Below are 18,110 nucleotides of genomic sequence, written 5' to 3'. Positions count from 1 at the left end.
TCCAGCCCTTTGAGTGCCCTCACTGCAGCAGGTGCACTTGGCTTCCTCCTGTCAGACTCATGAGTGCAGGAGAGCAGGGCCCAGGGGCCTGCCCAGGAGTCCGCGGGGTTCTCCCCCTGGAAGCAAGAGAGAATTCAAGGCTGCTTCTTCCCTGGACCACTGTGCGTTTTTGCACTTTACAACAAAAATGGTAACTTCAGGTACAAATTCAACTAATGCAAAATAATGTATTTCTACGTTGAGGAATGAAAGAAGTGGCTACGGGCTTACAAAAGATACCAAACATGGCTTGCTTGCATCTGTTTCCCCCATGACGTGTGTGGGAGCACAGGTTGGATTCTTCCTGCCAAGCCCTCCCAACTTCCAGAAAGCATCTTTATCTGGATGTCTGTTCTAACTGCTTGTTTGAGCCTGCACGAAAGTTTGAGGGGGTTCAGGAAGGGGGAGCAGGGGGCTCCACTACTCCCAAAGCCTTCACGGAGGCCAAGGCTCATTCTCAGAAACCAGCCCTCCCCTGATCTACTCCCTGAGCAGGTAACAGCTGACGGGGGCACCGGTATCCATGCTGAGTGCTATTTTTATACAATCTACTAGGCTTATCCAATTTCTCCTCACAGCATCTCCGTGAGGGCATCTAATCACCTCCACTTTACAGACGAGGAAACTGCAAATAAAGGGAGGCTGTGAGAAGTGGATTTGAGTCTGAGATGGAGGCACCATCCAGCAGCCTTCCCTGTGGAGAAGCCACAGCCGGAGACTTGGACCTTCAGGGCCTGACACAGATTTCCAGGGTGCCCACCGTTTCCCAGGTTATAAGCCTCTGCCCCCAGAGCTGGTCTAGGAAGTGCCCCTGAGCCCCTTCCCTGCCTGTGTGCTCCTGTGTTCCTAACAGAGACAAGCAGTTACACTAGACACGGCCAAGTAAGATGATTAGAGTTTGTGAGGATGAAGACCTTTAAATTCCAAATAGGAACTACATTCATTAAAGACTCAGTCTCAACTCAGTTATTAAGTCCAGCCCCCATCCCCACCCTAGAAGCAGTGAGATCCACCTCTGTGCCCCCAGAGCACCCTCTGGTGGGCACCCCCAACCCACCACCAGTAGGTCCAGCACAGGAGCCCCCACACCACAACGCAGGCCCTTCCTGCAAGAGCCTTCCCACCACGGGCTCACAGTCCTCCTCATCCTTCCACGCACGCATACACCAAGGCCCTGGTGTGCACCAGACTCAGGCCCCTCCTCTTGAGGAGCTCATGGGTGGACCTGTCACCTCAAACTCAAAACCTACAAATGAAATGAGTGCAAGAAGCCACAGAAACTGCAATCTGCTAACCATACCTCACCCTGAACCCTTCCTTCAAGGCAGAGATTCAGTGTTAATGCTGGGATCTCCTATGACACCCCCCCCCCCGACACTAATAATGACATGGAAGGTACTGCTGGATTCTTTTACTAATACAAGATCATTTACTCCAAAACCCGTTCGTACCTCCAGATAATTCTGCCCTTCTACAGCAAGGGGAGGACCCCTTTTTCCAGAAAGGCAGCACTGGCAGGAAAACTCATTCTCACCCGGGAGATCTCTGCGTCAATATTCCCCAGCACCTGAGCACACCTTTGGCTGGATTCTGTGTAATTTAAACCCAGGAAGGGCTCCCTTGGGAACAGATGCATTCCCTGATCTAGGACTTGGAGCTGCACACGGGGCCAGAGACAGGTGACCCAGAGGACACTGACAAAGTTCAGCCCATGACCAGAAGGGCAAGAAACAAAAGCTGCCCTCAGAGGTCAGTGTTGTGATAGAGGTAAGCAGAAGGCATGGCGGCGGTGGGGAGAGACCAGAGCATTCTGGAGGAGTAACTCTCCAGCTGTGCTGGGTAATGGCCAATAAAGCTATAAAGCAATAATCCATGGGGCAGAGAAACTGTCCTGCGAATGAAGCTGGAGTGATTCCCAGCTGGCCTCTGGTGGGTGGAAAGGAGGCAGGAAAGGTGATTTTGTCATCTTAGTGCCCTCACAGCTCACTCAAGACACTCAGCCAGCCAAGGCACACAGGGTGGGTGCAAGAGGCTCAACCCTCTGACACTGGGTAGGAACGAGAGGCTTCGTCCTAAGGCAGTTGGTAAGCGGAAGCCTAAGCCCTACCTTGTCTTAAGGAACCCATGCACTGTGCAGGTCCACCCGGCGCAAGCAATTCCAAGGCAGCGCCCTGCTAAAGGTGAGGATGAGGCTCTGGGGAAGGTGGTGGAACAGAATGAAAAAGCAAAGGCTCTGGCATCTGACCAACCTGGCCTGCTCACTCCAGGTGTGACTGGGCAGGGTCCCACTGAATCAGCAGCCTCCTCTGTGCTAAGAGGTATTTACACCTGCTGCAGACACTGTGAAGACAAAACCAGCAACGAGTGTCTCTGCAATGTCAGCTTCCAGGGCAGGTCCTGAGCACGCCCTGTTCTGTCCCTGCCTTCCTCGCCACTGCCTAGAGTGCCCTCTGGGACAGGCCCCAAACACCTCCACGGGGCAGTGAAGACAGCTCAGTCCAGCATCTTTGGCAGTGGCCACCTCACAGCCTGCCGTTCACTACTCCTGAGTGGCATCAATTCCTGTGGCTGCAGCTCCAAGCTCCAAACCCTCACTCCCGGGAGGTCTTCAGTAGACCTATAACAGTCTCAAGGTTTAGGAGAAAAGCAACAAATGACAAGAATCCTGAAGGTTCATTCCTAAGGTTGCAGTCAAGTCTGCTTTATTTAGGGACTGGGCCTCGTTTCAGATGATCAAAGATCAAACAGCCTCCAAATGTGTTCCTAGCAGTTTTAGATTCACTGTACACAGAAGTGTTGAAGCCCAAATAGGCCTTTTGGCCAAGTGGCATCTTTTTTCCTGCAGAGTCCCTCCATAAGCCAGGTGACAAGGACTGGGGGTGTCACCTTATAAAGCCCTACAAAGTTAATCATAATCACTGCAGGGGACAGGGGAGCAAACGTGCTCAGAGAGGGTTAAAGTCTACCACTAAGGCCACGAGGCAAGTAGGAGGAGAGGCTGGACCAGGCCTAAGGGTTCCAGAACCATCTCCTCCCACTATCCCTCCACAAGTCTGCCCCTAAACACCAGTATTCTCTGCAGTGACAGCCCACCCCTTCCTCAGCATGAAGATGTGCCTGGCCTACTGTTCTGCCCAGAACTCTCTAAAGCCTCCTATCTGTATGTCTACTTAGATGTCCAGCAGGTACCTCAAAATCACTGTGCCCCAAATTAAATCCATGAACAATGCTGCCAAACCTGGAAGCCCCTCACCAGCCGGACACTAGAGCGCAGATGATTCTGGGCCTTAGCTCACACGACTGCAAAATCTCTCCAGCCTCTCTGCTCCCCACCATCCACCTGCTCCCAAGCCTCAGTTCAAGCCCTGCTCTTCTGGCCTTCACTTGTCCCGGTCTCTAGGCTCCCCTGGCTCCCAAGTAACCTAAAGCTCACTTCTAGATACAACCTGCCTCCATCCTCACCCTGAGCAAAAGCCTGCAACCATTCCTTCGGCCCCTGCAATCTTGCCCAAGCTCCCTGGCATGGGACCTAAGTCACATACGATTTGGCCCCCTGGCCTCCCACTCGCCTTTCTCACCCTTTACGTTAGGCTCCAGCATCACCAAACTGACTGCTACAGCCCTGCTAACTCTGGACCACCACATGTTCACATCATGCCTTGGCTCAAATTCCTGGGTCACCTCTGTGTACTCTAACCCCTTAGCTGGGGTCCAGGGCTCTGTCCGTCTTCCCTGCAGACAGAGCTCCTGACAGGCAAGCACCATGTCCTGCTTCCCACTCATCACTAGATCCTAGCAGAGGGCCCAGCACAGACCCGGTATGTAGTGGCATCTCAATTAAGGGATAAATGGCGCTCAGAAAACAAATAGGTCCAGGACACTGTTTCTCTCCTTGAGGGAGTAAGAAGGCTAGTGACAGTCACAGATGATAATAAAACAGGCCTAACAGGGCCCAGATGACTAACCGTGCAGGAGCTTGAAGAGCTGAGGGCATTGCAAACGCAGGGCAGTGGGGAAGACTAAAACAGGATGTGGGAGGGAGTTAAGCTGAGCCCAGAAAGCTGGCAGTGAGGACATGAAAAACAGGGAGTTGAGAAAACACATAGAAAATTCGATCTTACCAATCAATTAGGTAGATGTCTGGAGTTAGGTTGTTTTTCTTGAAATGAGCAAATAATTTCGGCAAATTTTCTTCAAAGAATACCTCAAATGCAGCAAAATATGTCAACATCTGGGGAGATAATGTGAGACATACCAATAAACCAATGATCACAGGTTTCCATTTTACAGAAGAAAGGCCACATATAGACACTTTTGGAACAGAACAATTGTCTCCTGCAGCTGCTAACATGTCTTGATTAGAACTCCTCACTGGGCTCAGGCAGTTTCTACCTAAGCCCCTTCCCTACTCTTCACAACAATGTCACTAGCTACATCGCAGTGTTTCCTCAACTTACATATAAGACAAGAGAGGTCCAGAGCAGTTAGTAACTTGCCACTGGTGCGCAGCAAGGCTGGGATTTGAACCACGCCTGTCCCACAGCAAAGGCTGAGTCTTGGTGGGCCTGCTCTTCTCTAAGAATGACCGACTGCCAACATAACCCGAGAAAGCAGGCATCCCTGGCACACAACCATGGCACATCCAGAGGGAGTATCATACTGGCACGTGTGGCATAGGCTAAGCTACTCTGGCCTCAAAATGCAGCTCTTTTAATTCAGTTAAGGGAGAAAGCATTAAGGAAAAGCATTCAGAGCCTGTATTTTACCGCCACAAGCTTTTCGACTCCTAGAGGGTTTGTAGGAAAATAAAACACACTGTGCAGGGGAGTGCGGCTGAAAGAGAAAGAACAGCTACAATGGGATTAGGAATGACACACACACTGGAGCGCCTGCCCATTTACCACCTGGATGCATGTGGGCAAATGGCGACTCTTGGACTCAGTGAAGGGATGGACTATAAACCAGTGGGTCCCAGCAGGGGTGCGGGGAGGACTTTGCCTCCCAGGGGGACATCTGACAATGAGGGCATTTTTGATGGATATGCAAGACTCCACTCGGCAGCCAGTGGGTAGAGGCCAAGGATGCTGCGAGCCTCCTCCGGGGCCTAGGACAGCCCTCCATAGTGCCACTGTCGGGAGACCTTGCTGTAAAGAAGGTCTCACTCAATGCTACTATGACTCTGATCTTTCCTTAAAAATACATGTGAAAATTCATAAGCATGGTTTTTATCATATGTTTTGAAAGAGAAAGGTGGGGTCTTATCTTTACAATTAGGAGATGCTAACATAAAAATCATTTTATTATATAAAACAAGCATTTTCCTGACTGAAAATCTGTAAATATTCCCTGTAAAAAAAACTTCAGAATTACAGAAGCAAAGACAACCATCCACAAATACTATTAACATTGTTCATTTCCTTTTATTGTTAAATATGGTAGCACCTGTTCTAGTTCAGATACTTTTGGAAAAAAATTAGCTTTTTCATCGTACATATTTTCCCACAATACAACGCTTTACAAATATCAGTACCACACTGGATGTGGCACCAGATTTCATTATTTTTTAATTCTAGTACCTTAACATACAGCAATATTTTATTTTCAAAAGTACAATATAGTGAATGATCCAACAGCTCCACACATTGCTCGGTACTAAGTGCTCTCCTTAACCCCCATCACCCATTTCCCTATTCCCCCACCCACCTCCCCAGGGTAACCACCAGCTTATTCTCCAGTTAAGAGTCTGTATTTTGTATCTTCCCTTCATTTGTTTCTTAAATTCCACATATGAGAGAAATCATATGATATTTGTCTTTCTCTGACTGACGTATTTCACTTAGCATAATACCCTCTAACTCCATCCATGTTGTGGCAAATGGCAATATTTCATTCTTTTTTATGGCTGAGTAATATTCCGTTGGATATACACACATTTTCTTCATCCATTCATCAGCTGATGGGCCCTTGGGCTGCTTCCATCATTTAGCAATTATTGATAATAATGCTATAAATATCAGGTGCATATGCCTTTTGAATTAGTACTTTCCCATTCTTTGGGTAAATATCCAGTGGTGTGATTACTGGATCATATGGTAGTTCTACTTTTAGTACCTTGAGGAAACTCCATACTGTTTTCCAGAGTGGCTGCACCAGCTTGCATTCCCACCAGTAGTGTAAAAGGGTTCCCTTTCTTCCTACATCCTCACCAACACCTGTTGTTTCTACTGCCAGATTTTAAAGAACCATCTGCTCCCCCTAAACCCCCATTTTAAAATGTTTTCATTTTCACCATGAAAGATAATTTTAAATTATAACAGTTATAAGTAATTATGTAACAACCATCTTTGTGCATTATGCTTTGTCCATACATGTGACTTTCTTAGAACTGATTCGCACAAGCAGAATTGAATACTCGTGCCATTTACCACTGATACTTAAACCAAATTGTCTTCCAAAAGGCCTCTGCTAATTTATATTTCCCTAACAGCCACCATTTTCACAGCACTGCTGAAATACTACTTTTTTTTAAAATGTATGTACTGCCTGAGCAAGAAATACTCAAGAGTCCTTAGAATATTAAGGAAGAAATACTCCTGAGATTGTCTTGAAATACTGGTGACAATTATCAGCAAATCATCAGCAAATCCAGCCAATGAGCCTGTAGAATGGGCGACCCTCCTGGGCTGGAGAAAGCCGACAGGCTTAGGAAGCAGAATGGGTTGGGCACCCAGCTCTTCTACTCACCAGTGATGTACCTTATGGGTCATGTCATTTCTGAGCCTTGGTTCTTCATCTGTGCCACAAAGAAGACCCACCTCCAGGAACAAGTCAGGGGCCTCCCAGGGCAACTCCTGTCAGCTCCTTCCTGTTCTGTGTCTACAGCACTAAACTGAACACACTGCTATCTTTGTCAGAAAAAGGAGCTGGTCCTAACCACGTCTCTTTCCCCGTAGGAGCGTACTACGTGAAGCAGAGCCCCCATGTGACAGTGAGTGTCAACAGAGGTGGATTACACACTGTTCTGTGTAAAGCACTCCTGAGCCTCTGCCTTGACACAAAGTGTGCATATTCGGGCAGGAGACGCCCCTCCTCCCTCATTTAAAGGACGTGTTTTCAGAAATACTTCTGAAGGAAGAAGGTATTAAGAAATGGCTATTAACTGTGTGTTTGGAAAACATATTCCTTCTCCCTCTGAAAAGACAGAATAATTAGCCACTCAGGCTGTGTGGAGACAAATATGCCAGGGATACTCACAAGGCCATGGTCCACTCGGAAAAACGCCATTTGACAGGGTTTATTCAAAAGATTAGAAAAAGCAATGAAGGCATCTGCAGTATCTAGGTTCAAGATCAACACTGCCGCTATAAAGGACATGCCCTGGACCTAAAGAAGGAGAGAAGAGGGTATTAAACTCACAGTAGCCACCGCTGCCAAAAGGGCTCTTTTACGTGACTAATAAAAGTGGAACCAGAACACCCTCATGCTAGGAGGGCCCATGTAGCCAACCCCCACCCCCCACGGCCACCTGCCCATCACTGACCTGAGACCTCAGCAGCTCTGGCCTATCCTCCCTCAGACTGCTCTGCCACATGGGCCACTGTGCCTGCACTCCCTCTGCCCTGCCGCCATCCACATGGAAACCCATAAACACATTTGGCATTTGAGAGCCTGCCCTCCAGCACAGACAGTGCCCCGCTGCCGTGGAAATGCGACTCTTACCTGATGCTTTAAATCTAAAATCATGCACACACACATCTGCTAAGCCAAAGAAACAGCAGCAGCACAGTCAATGGTTACTGCTTAAAGGCTTTTCTGATTTAATGATAAAAAAAAAATCACATGCAAGAAATGATAAAGCCAATTACAATGTGATTAATGTCACAGAGCAGCCGAATCGGCTCAATCCCTTTACAAGAAAATGGAGGCAACTCCTTTACCACTAAACTCTCCATCCCTCTCAACAACAAAAAAAAAATGAAGGCACTCAGCCTGACATTGGCAGCTAAGTTGTGCTGGGCCATATTCTGACTCTTTTTAAATGGTAACATTATAAAATATTGAAAAGGTTCACTTACATAACCCACATCCGGTCGGTAACAAGTATAAGCGCCCAAAATACTGTGCAACATGTCATGATATGGACCACCCTAAAAGGATCAACACACCAAAACACGTGCGTAAGTCTGGTTAGTACTCAGAACATTTGACACTGTGCTGCTGGTCACACCAGCTGCTCACGGAGGACGAGCTGGGTGCCAAGCGTTATGCTCACAGCTCTGCGCGTGCTGCAGAGTTCAACAAGTTAACGAGCGAGAGAGGCTACAGCTCAACCTACAGGCTGCTTGGAGAAAAGCTGCTGGGTCAGGCCTGAACACCTCGCTAGGAAAACAGACTTAGCCTGGCTCCTGTTGCATAACCGTGCTTCCCCTTCGAAGTTCAACAGGCAAGCCAGCTCCCTCAGGGTTCTTAGGAGCAGGGGACCCGCTGGTCTCCCCCCAGCCCCCATTATCATCTTTGTTTCTTCTATATTTTCCTGCCTGGCAGGTTTGAGAAATACCCTCGAAGTATTAAGTCCTGCTGGTGACCCTTCTAGTCTAAACACTCTCCCGGTTCTCTCATCCCTGAAGCTTTGCTAGGATTTTGGGTTTCCTAAGTGCGCACAGGAGAAGGCACACGGTGTTCCCTGCCCAAGTCAGTGTCTGAAGACACTATTAAGGGACCACTGGGTCTGAATCCCACACTCCCTGCCCTACCTACCCGAGGCTACAGTCAACTTTAGGAATAAAACGTGTGAGGAGTCACTCTGCAGGTGACCGCATGTGGCTTAACCAAGAACGCCATGGCCCCTGCCATCACGTTCTGGTATATACAAGAAGTCAAGTAGAAGAAATGACAATTCTCAATCAGAGGGACAGAAGGAGGAGAGCCCCAACAGTAAGGTAAAAAAGATGGCATCCAGTGCCAAGAGGGTAGGAGAAGGGGGGGCGGGGAGGGAGCTCTCTGGCTGCGCCAAATGCCCGCCTGAACACTACTGCTGACCATCACTGAGAAAAACAAGAGCACTACACTGAACTTTACTTAAAGGTATAAGCTTTATTTATTTATTTATTTATTTATTTATTTATTTATTTATTTATTTATTTATATTTTTTTATGATAGTCACACACGGGGGGAGAGAGAGAAAGAGAGAGGCAGAGACACAGGCAGAGGGAGAAGCAGGCTCAATGCACCGGGAGCCCGACGTGGGACTCGATCCCGGGTCTCCAGGATTGCGTCCCGGGCCAAAGGCAGGCGCCAAACCACTGCGCCACCCAGGGATCCCAGGTATAAGCTTTTAACTTAAGATTCTCCACCCTTCTATGTTCTCTCTCCAAAGAAAAGATGGTGCCAGCAGATGGCAGCCCCTTATTTCAGATGTCCTTGCTTTGGACATCCCTCCCACACTCTTCCCTCCACTGTCCTTTGGTTTTAGGACCACCCAGAGCCAAGAGGACAGCAGGCTGAGGGACACACCCAAAGGAACCCAGAAGGAAAGAGAAAAGCTAACTTCTCTGCCATCTGCCCCCAACCTCACGTCAAAGACACCCCTAAAGTTCCTCTCATCTTCTGAACGTACCTCCCTGCACCAAGATAATTGCCCAGTGAATCTCAAAGTCAATGAGGCTGAGTCCCCAAGAGATACTGCACAGATTACTCTGGGTCCCCGGTCTGGGGACACTGGTCCTCAACGTTGGAAAGACATGCAACCTCTTGGGCCCCACCCCAGTTCCCCGACTGCCCTTCTTGGCTACACTGCATGTGTGTCTGGAAGCACTGCCCTGGCAGCCCCCTTCCTCCAGAAGATGGCTGTCCCACAGCGAGCTCCTGGTGCAGCTACAATGGCCAGGAGTCAGTAAGTGGGGGCCACAGCACTGAACTGTATGCTCTCTGCTCATTCCTTCAGAGGGAAGTGGGGATCCCCTGCAGCAGCCACTATTTGATGCTTTGGTTCTTTTTTTTTTTTTTAATTTTTTTTTTTTTTTTTTTGATTTATGACAGTCACACGCAGAGAGAGAGAGAGGCATAGACACAGGCAGAGGGAGAAGCAGGCTCCATGCACCGGGAGCCCGACGTGGGATTCGATCCCAGGTCTCCAGGATCGCGCCCTGGGCCAAAGGCAGGCCCCAAACCGCTGCGCCACCCAGGGATCCCTGATGCTTTGGTTCTAATCCACCTTCTGCCTGGGATGTCTTTCCCATCGTCTGGCCAGACTGTCATTCAAACCTAGTCCAAGCACAGCCTGAGGGCCCGTTCCTCAGCAACCCCATTCCCAACACCCCCCATCCTCATGCCAGACTCCCAGCAGAGCGACCTTAGGTCTTCTGTGCTGAGGCACACCCATGTTTCTGTAGAGCCCACGTGTGTCTAACGTCTATATCTGCATGCCTAGCTCAGTCCAGGTGGGTAGTGAATTGTGTTCTGGTTCATTCACTATCCTTCACTGGGTATGCAGGGTGTGTGTGGCGTGATATCAGAAACATGGGCCTGACAGTCAGTTCGGGGATTCCAAGGTTGCTCAGCAGGTGCTGAGGCATGCAGGTGGCTGGGGCTGGGTGCGGAGGCTGGCACAGCTATCCGCGAAAGACAGGAATGGGAGCCAAGTAAGGGCAGTAGGAACGGAGCAAGGACAGAGTCAAGGATATTTCAGAAGCAGAACTGGCAAAAAAAAAACCGTTACAGAATGAACACAGGAGGGGTCAAATGAGACCCCCAGGGAAATGTCTGCTGTCAGAAGAGGTCTTCACAATGCCTCTGTTCCAATGACTCCAGAATCCACTGCCGGCAGCCCTGAGCCCTACCTTTGCTGACTCAGAGGTCCACGAGAGAGCTCACGTTTCTCTTTACTGCCCTCCAAAAGAGAATTCTCCATCCTGTCTCCCACAGCTGGTTTCTGCACTCAGAGGTGCCACCACTTCCTGGGGTCATCTGCTCAGAAGCCCACCCTTATTACAACCATAACTTCCAAGGACTTCCTCGCACTCCTGCCCGCACCCCAGGCCCCAGGGCATGGGATCATCTTCTGAGGGAGTGCTACTGTGGGCAGCCCTGAAAACGAAGTAGTGTCCAGGGAAGCTCTGTCAGATGGAGTAGCACACAGGGCCCTTCTTGGACCAGACCTACCCCAGCTCAGGTATGTACACTGTACAAGGAGCCCAGACTGCCTTTAAAAAGCAGAATCATGGTCATACTAAATGTTTGTTGGGAAGGACTAGTTACCCTCCTCTGTAAAAGTCTAAATATGATGACATGAGACTGCTCTCCCCCAACTCCACCCCCTTCCCCAAAACCCCTGGTACTTTTCAAACTTGATTACAAGTTAAGTGCGGTTCAGCATCTATGATGTTTAGACAAAACATACTTAAAGCAACAAATTAGCACCACCTACTTGCTGGAAAATGCAGAGATTAGGAAACGTTCTAGAAATGTCCAGTTTAATAAGCTCCAAGCTGGCTTCTCTGTCTGCTGCTGAAAACCCAGCATCTATCAAAACATGAAGAACATTGACACCTCTCAGGGGCAAGCACGTGCAATGATTACAAGGCTCAGAAGTGTTACAGGGAAGAACACAGGAAATGGTTCTGCACGAAGACAGAGGCCTGCCCATAGCAGGAGTCAACATGGTCCACCATGGGCTTCCAGCAGTTTGTGGGGTTCCTTACTGAAGAGCAAAATCTCAGAGCACCAGCGGATGCTAGATCATCATTAGGGATTTCCCAGAGTCTGAAATCAAACCTGGTACCAACAACAGTCAGCAGAAGTTAAGGACAAATAGGGAAATATACACAAAACACGTCTCCATCTGCTCTAAAGCATCACCCGTGTGGACTGAGAGGTATCGCAGGTACTGCAGGGGAACACTCCTGCATGCTATTTCTGATAAATATTTACAAATAACTGGTGCTGTATTTTTTGAATTCCAGTATTACATAGGCAGTATTTTAAAAAAGATCAGTAAAAAAGATGCTACTTAACCAGAAGTGATCACTCCTGAGCATCACGGGGAATTCTAAAAGCAGCATCTAGCAACTGTGCAGTGTTCCTGTCTCTCTGGAGTCGTTCCCATGCTCCTGTGTGAGCCAACACTTGACCAGTCCTAGGGGCCAGGCTGCTAAAATCATGTGAATAGTAAAACCACACTGGTTACCACTGGCTCTCCTAGATGGCTGCACACAAACACGTCTCAAACTGATCTTTCTCGTAAGCTTTTTCTTCAACTTGTTCACTCTAAAAAATCCCTTTTCCCATGAAACTTTTTAATAAAATTCCACCAACCACTATTTCAGCTAAGGAAACTTTGTTACGTAATAAATAACAACACACATGACTGACCACAGTAGCCGATGGGGTTTAGTAGATGGTGTTAGGATCATGTATACCTTCATTCTCTGCTTCAGAGCCTCCAGCACTAAAGGACCGCCACCTCTCCTTGGCTCGGGCAAGACAGATGTCAAAGAGTTCTGGAAGAAAAGCCTCAGGGTAAGTATCATGTGCACATGGGATTATGTTTCCTCAAAAGAACCAGAGAGCACACTACCACCTCATTCAAATACTTACAGTTCAACCCTAGACTAAACACTTATTAGGCCACATGAACAATTCCCCCCAACGCGGCCTCAAGGTATAACTGCTGCCTAAAGACATCACCACAGACTAAGAAATAATTCACAAGATATTATCCCAATGCTGTGTATTTACTTAAATTTCACAACCTGCCCATACAACGCTTCTGTTCTGACTTGTTTTGGAGTTTATTGCCTCTACTAGACTGTGAGCTCCTCAGGGGTGAGACCATAAAAGGACTCACATCTGGACTCACATCTGTGTCCAGAGAAGATGGTGCTGGGACTGATACAGATCAATATAATGAATGAATATCTGACTGATGGAGGAAAGCCGAGACCAGCAGGAACTCATCTTGTTTCAGATAAAGACACGATGAAACTGCTACCCCGTGGCCCAGCCTTCCTAATCTTGCTCCCTGAAGTGGGTAGGGGTCAAGCACAATGGGCAGAGGCTTCAAAACATTAGGGTCTTGCTGGCAGCAAATCACCAGGATGAGTCCCCATAAGGCTCCAGATCTCCTCCAAACTTACAACTTCCTCCTTCAGTAAGTCTTCTCCTTGAGCAGCTTAGGACCAGTGATATAGTGTCTCCAGCTCACAGATCTTGCTCTTACAGACACAGCCCTCCGTAGGTATATCCACACCCCATTCTCGAAGGAAGCACAGAGGACTGTACTCTCAGAGACCTCCCAGTCCCGGGCCCCTCGTCCATGTCCATATTGCTGACGAACACCAATGGATTGCTGAGAGTTATAATTATAGCCACCCAGAGAATTTCTGTCATTATTTTTGGAAAAAAAAGCAGAGCACCTCTGCCTTCCTGACCATGCATCCTGTCTTATTAAAATATAAGCCCAGTTGTAGTAACAGTATTGTGATCCAACAAGTAAAATCTTGATTGATGACCTTTTTCCGGCCTTGTTAAGAATCTGACTCAACAGGCTAGTCGCCAGGGCAAAAGAGGGTACGACTATGAAATGTAACTCACAGGAAGACATAGACATGGCCAACAAGCACATGAGAAAATGCTCCACATCACTGGCCATCAGGGAAATACAAATCAAAACCACAATGAGATACCACCTCACACCAGTGAGAATGGGGAAAATTAACAAGGCAGGAAACCACAAATGTTGGAGAGGATGCGGAGAAAAGGGAACCCTCTTACACTGTTGGTGGGAATGTGAACTGGTGCAGCCACTCTGGAAAACTGCGTGGAGGTTCCTCAAAGAGTTAAAAATAGATCTGCCCTACGACCCAGCAATTGCACTGCTGGGGATTTACCCCAAAGATACAGATGCAGTGAAACGCCAGGACACCTGCACCCCGATGTTTATAGCAGCAATGTCCACAATAGCCAAACTGTGGAAGGAGCCTCAGGGTCCATCGAAAGATGAATGGATAAAAAAGATGCAGTTTATGTATACAATGGAATATTACTCAGCCATTAGAAACGACAAATACCCACCATTTGCTTCAACATGGATGGAACTGGAGGGTATTATGCTGAGTGAAATAAGTCAATCGGAGAAGGACAAACATTATATGGTCTCATTCATTTGGGGAATATAAATAATAGTGAAAGGGAATAAAGGGGAAAAGAGAAAAAATAAGTGGGAAATATCAGAAAGGGAGACAGAACATGGAAGACTCCTAACTCTGGGAAACGAACTAGGGGTGGTGGAAGGGGAGGAGGGCGGGGGGTAGGGGTGACTGGGTGATGGGCACTGAGGTGGGCACTTGACAGGATGAGCACTGGGTGTTATTCTGTATGTTGGCAAATTGAACACCAATAAAAATACATTTATTATTAAAAAAAAGAAAAAAGAAAAAAAAGAAATATAACTCATATTATCATCACTAAACGAGAGGGTCTGGGGAAACTCCACCTGCTCTCACATTCCTGGAGGTTGGCTTGGCTTTCATCACGTTAACAGAAGATGGAAGGAAGCAACTGCAGTGGCCAAGAACCACTTCCCAAAGAGGTATGTCACAGTTCAAGGACAGATGTTGGCTGCCGCAGGGCAGAATGGGTCAAAGCGTCAGCATTTTAAAAGTATTTCTGTGGCTTTATTGCTGTGTTTACAGGGATGAGGGGGAGAGCAAACATACCTTCCTCCCAGACCTGACTTCAACGCACAAGGACTTGCCGAAGAGTGAAGGTTTAGTAGTAGTAGTAGTATACTGACTTCCTAGAAGTTTCCAATTTCACAACCCTTTTTTTTTTAAGATTTTATTTATTTCAGAGAAAGAGAGAGAGAGAATACATGAGAGAGCATAAGCAAGGGGAGCGGCAGAGGAGGAGCAGACTCCCCACTCAGCAAATAGGGCTCCATCCCAGGACCCTGAGATCATGACCCGAGCCAAACGCAGACACTTTACCGACTGAGCCACGCAGGCGCCCCACACAACCACAGCTTTAAGAGCAAATCTCCAGGGCTTCCCAAATTGGAACACTAGCTTCTGACTTAGCCAGGGGTAGAAAAAAATCCTGATTCCACCACACACTACAGTGTGGGGCATAGTCCCTAAGCTTTTCAAGATGGCTGTCAATGTTAGAGAAGATGTGTTAAAAACACAAATGTGACACCCTGCCTCAACAAATGGAATTCACTGATTATCTGTATTCTTAGACTGCCTTAAATACTCAGTAAAACTGAGATTAAAGAGAACCCAAGAAGGTAGCATGCGTTCATTCCACAAATATTTCCTGAGAGCCTGCCACATGCAGAGAGCTGTGCCAGGCACAAGTGACAGAGCAGGATAGGTGGGACCTCAGCTTCCTAAGCACCAGCTCTGGGGAGGGACAACAGACACCAGACAGCTAATCATACAAGAAAGATGCAACTTAAATAAAATGAACTAGTAACAGCATTTAGACAAACTTTCCAGATCTATAATTGATTGATTAGCTGTTTAGCCCAATCTACTCTGATGTGTTTTCAGAAAAGATTCTAATTGACATAAAATCATGAGAAATACACAGCATTCTGCACTGTGTTCAGCTGACAGAGTTCAGAGAATTTTCAAGAACAAGGACTGAAATAAGTACTCAGCAATCTACAGATGACTCCCAAAATCTACAGATGATTCCTACAAGTTAAACATTACATATCATCTTCTCACACAAAGAAGTCAAAATTAGCTGGAAATGGAGCTTGGAGGAGGTCACGAGAAGCAGCAACCAGTAACCATCCACACAAGTGGCTGACAATACTCAAGACTGAGAACGCTGCCTGGACAAGCCACCATCATGGGGTACGATCAAAGTCTTGTAAAATAGAAAAAGTCACTAATAAATGATACGACCTTAGCTACATAGAGAAGATATAAATCCACCTGTTTTCCACTCGAGTGCCTTCCATGGGGTGACAAGCACTTGCTGAGCACTAACAAAAACGAGAAAGAGGCTTGTATCTTGGCAGTTGAGCCTGCCACCAGGGAGCAAAGGGAGAAGCAGCAGCCACCATTTATGAAGCACCTGATGGTACATGTCTGAGTTCCTGGCAGCCATCTCCAGGGGTGCAGCCTTGCAGGAAGCCAGGCACAGAGTGGGAAGTGAGCCCATGTGTGCAGCTACTGGAGCATAAACACTGCATGGGGCATCCAGCAGGACAAATGGCCCAAGGAAAGCTGAGTGCACATCTCATCCTCCCCTCTGGACATAAGCTACCGGAACTCAGGGACCCCAGGCCTGACATGCAGCCATCCCTCTAAGGTGCTTATATATAAGCCACCTGGAGTTAAATGCTGCAAAAAAAGCCAACAGTACCCCAAATAGGACACTTCCAGAGAAAGAAACACCCACCTCCCTTCCACTGTCATGTCCCTGTCAAGGCTTGCTTTCCACAGTACTCGGAGAAGAGATCCTGACATGACCCAGCCCACTGATGCTTTGGAATCTATATGTGCCACCCTGCCTATTCAGGGAAGAGGACAGGTAGCAGGAAGAAGGCAGGTGTTTCCTCTGAACCACGATGTAACTGAAGCATCTATGAGCAACCCCAGCCTCCCCACTGTCTCTCCCTCCTGGAGGACACAGTTGCTAGGCCTCTCAAGAGACATGGCTTCATGGCAATGGCTGCCCTTCTTCCTAACGGGGCAAAGGGGGCAGGAGAAGCCACAGGGATAGGGGTGGAAGGTAGCAGGGGGAGAGGGTATGATTCTCCAAGCCTAGGGTCATGCAAGTTACTCACCATGGGTGATGTTTAATTCGTTGCCAATGGCTAAGCTCCAGACTTTGCCTCTCACACTGGGAGGGATTCCCTGCCACCATAAATCTCGAACTTTTCTAGAGCACCACCTGGACAAAAACGGCAACAGGAATTTATGAGTTTGTTCTCAATTAAAATACATCGTCTGTATGCCTAACCCAGACCAAAAGAGTAAGAGACATACAGTCACATGTACAGCCCCCACCCTCAGCGAACTGCAGTCCAGTGTTTCAGAGGCTGGGAAATTAACGACTAGCTTCCATGGGGCAATGGCTGTGACAGGTATGCCAAGGACCCTGCATGAGCAGGGAGGGTGCCACAGCCCAAACAGGCCGGGACACTGTTCTGGAGCTGAGTTCTGAATGACCATCAGCAGTTTAAGCAGGTAAAGGATGGGAAGGGCTTTCTGAGCAGAAGAAACAGCCTGGCCTGCTACAGGAATGGCAAACAGCTGTGCACGGTGTGGGAGTGCCAGGGGGGCACTGTTGCAGAGCCACAGTGGAGGTGAGCCCCCAGAGTCGAGCAGCGGCTGCCTCACCACTGCACACAGGCCAGTCATGCAGGTAGTGAGCTGCCAAACTCTGATGGCGAGGAGACTCTGCTAACTTAAAACATTCTGAACTGCACAAAGTTGTTGAGGTCTGCTGCTACCATGGACATACACAGCCAACACACAGACAGAGGTAAAGGTGCCATGGCTCCCCTGGTGCTTCTCATCACAGCACAAGAGGAAGAGCACAGGCTAGTGCTACAGAAACCAGGTCTGCATCCTGAGTCCACCCTTACCGGTAGAATCCAGAGCAAATTACTTCTCCTCTGACCCATTAACATCCTCTCTAACCTCAAGATGCTGAAAGCCTCCCCTTGAAGGGCTGTTTTGAAGATCAAGTGGAACAGAGCACAAAGACACCAAGCACAGCGCCTGGCACCCAGCAGGTGCACTAAACAACAGCTGCTGTGTAAGTGCATATATCTACATCACTTCAACCGTCGGTCAGGATAGGATGGACGGGGGCGGTGGGGGGGACGGGGGGGGGCAGTTCTGCAGCCACATAGGGAGATGGCCCACAGGTTCTGAGCACCTCAACTTCGTTACTGAGTCTCATTTGAGAAAAAGTATTTCCTGACTGTGTCCAGCCTATTAAAGACACTGCCTAGAAAAGCAGGTTCTGGGATAGCTTGTTTTCCTGGTGGAGATCCTCAACAGAGCTGTCTGACCCCCATAATGAGAGTAACACCCAGGCAAGTGCCAGA

General features: G+C 48.1%; 1 protein-coding gene across 16 annotated transcripts in view; it reads right to left on the bottom strand.

Moving 5' to 3' along the window:
- The window catches only part of TBC1D14 (TBC1 domain family member 14), a 109,453-nt gene that overhangs the window by 11,186 nt on the left and 80,157 nt on the right, over positions 1-18,110 (bottom strand). For 10 of the 16 annotated variants that reach the window (XM_025999766.2, XM_072737568.1, XM_072737566.1 and 7 more), the window contains 6 exons: positions 16,839-16,945; positions 12,457-12,537; positions 11,466-11,560; positions 8,115-8,186; positions 7,294-7,422; positions 4,161-4,270 (listed from right to left, as the gene is read on the bottom strand). In XM_025999766.2, the coding sequence (XP_025855551.1) occupies positions 4,161-4,270; positions 7,294-7,422; positions 8,115-8,186; positions 11,466-11,560; positions 12,457-12,537; positions 16,839-16,945 (594 nt within the window). Of the gene's footprint in view, positions 1-2,237; positions 2,380-4,160; positions 4,271-7,293; positions 7,423-8,114; positions 8,187-11,465; positions 11,561-12,456; positions 12,538-16,838; positions 16,946-18,110 lie in introns of those variants that run through there. The other 6 variants (XM_072737557.1, XM_072737556.1, XM_072737559.1 and 3 more) reach the window with 5 other exon arrangements.

This window comes from Vulpes vulpes, chromosome 14 (assembly GCF_048418805.1).
Source record: "Vulpes vulpes isolate BD-2025 chromosome 14, VulVul3, whole genome shotgun sequence".
Classification (NCBI taxonomy): Eukaryota; Metazoa; Chordata; class Mammalia; order Carnivora; family Canidae; genus Vulpes; species Vulpes vulpes.
The sequence above is the reverse complement of the archived record's forward strand: the minus strand, read 5'-3'. Positions and strand labels throughout refer to the sequence as shown.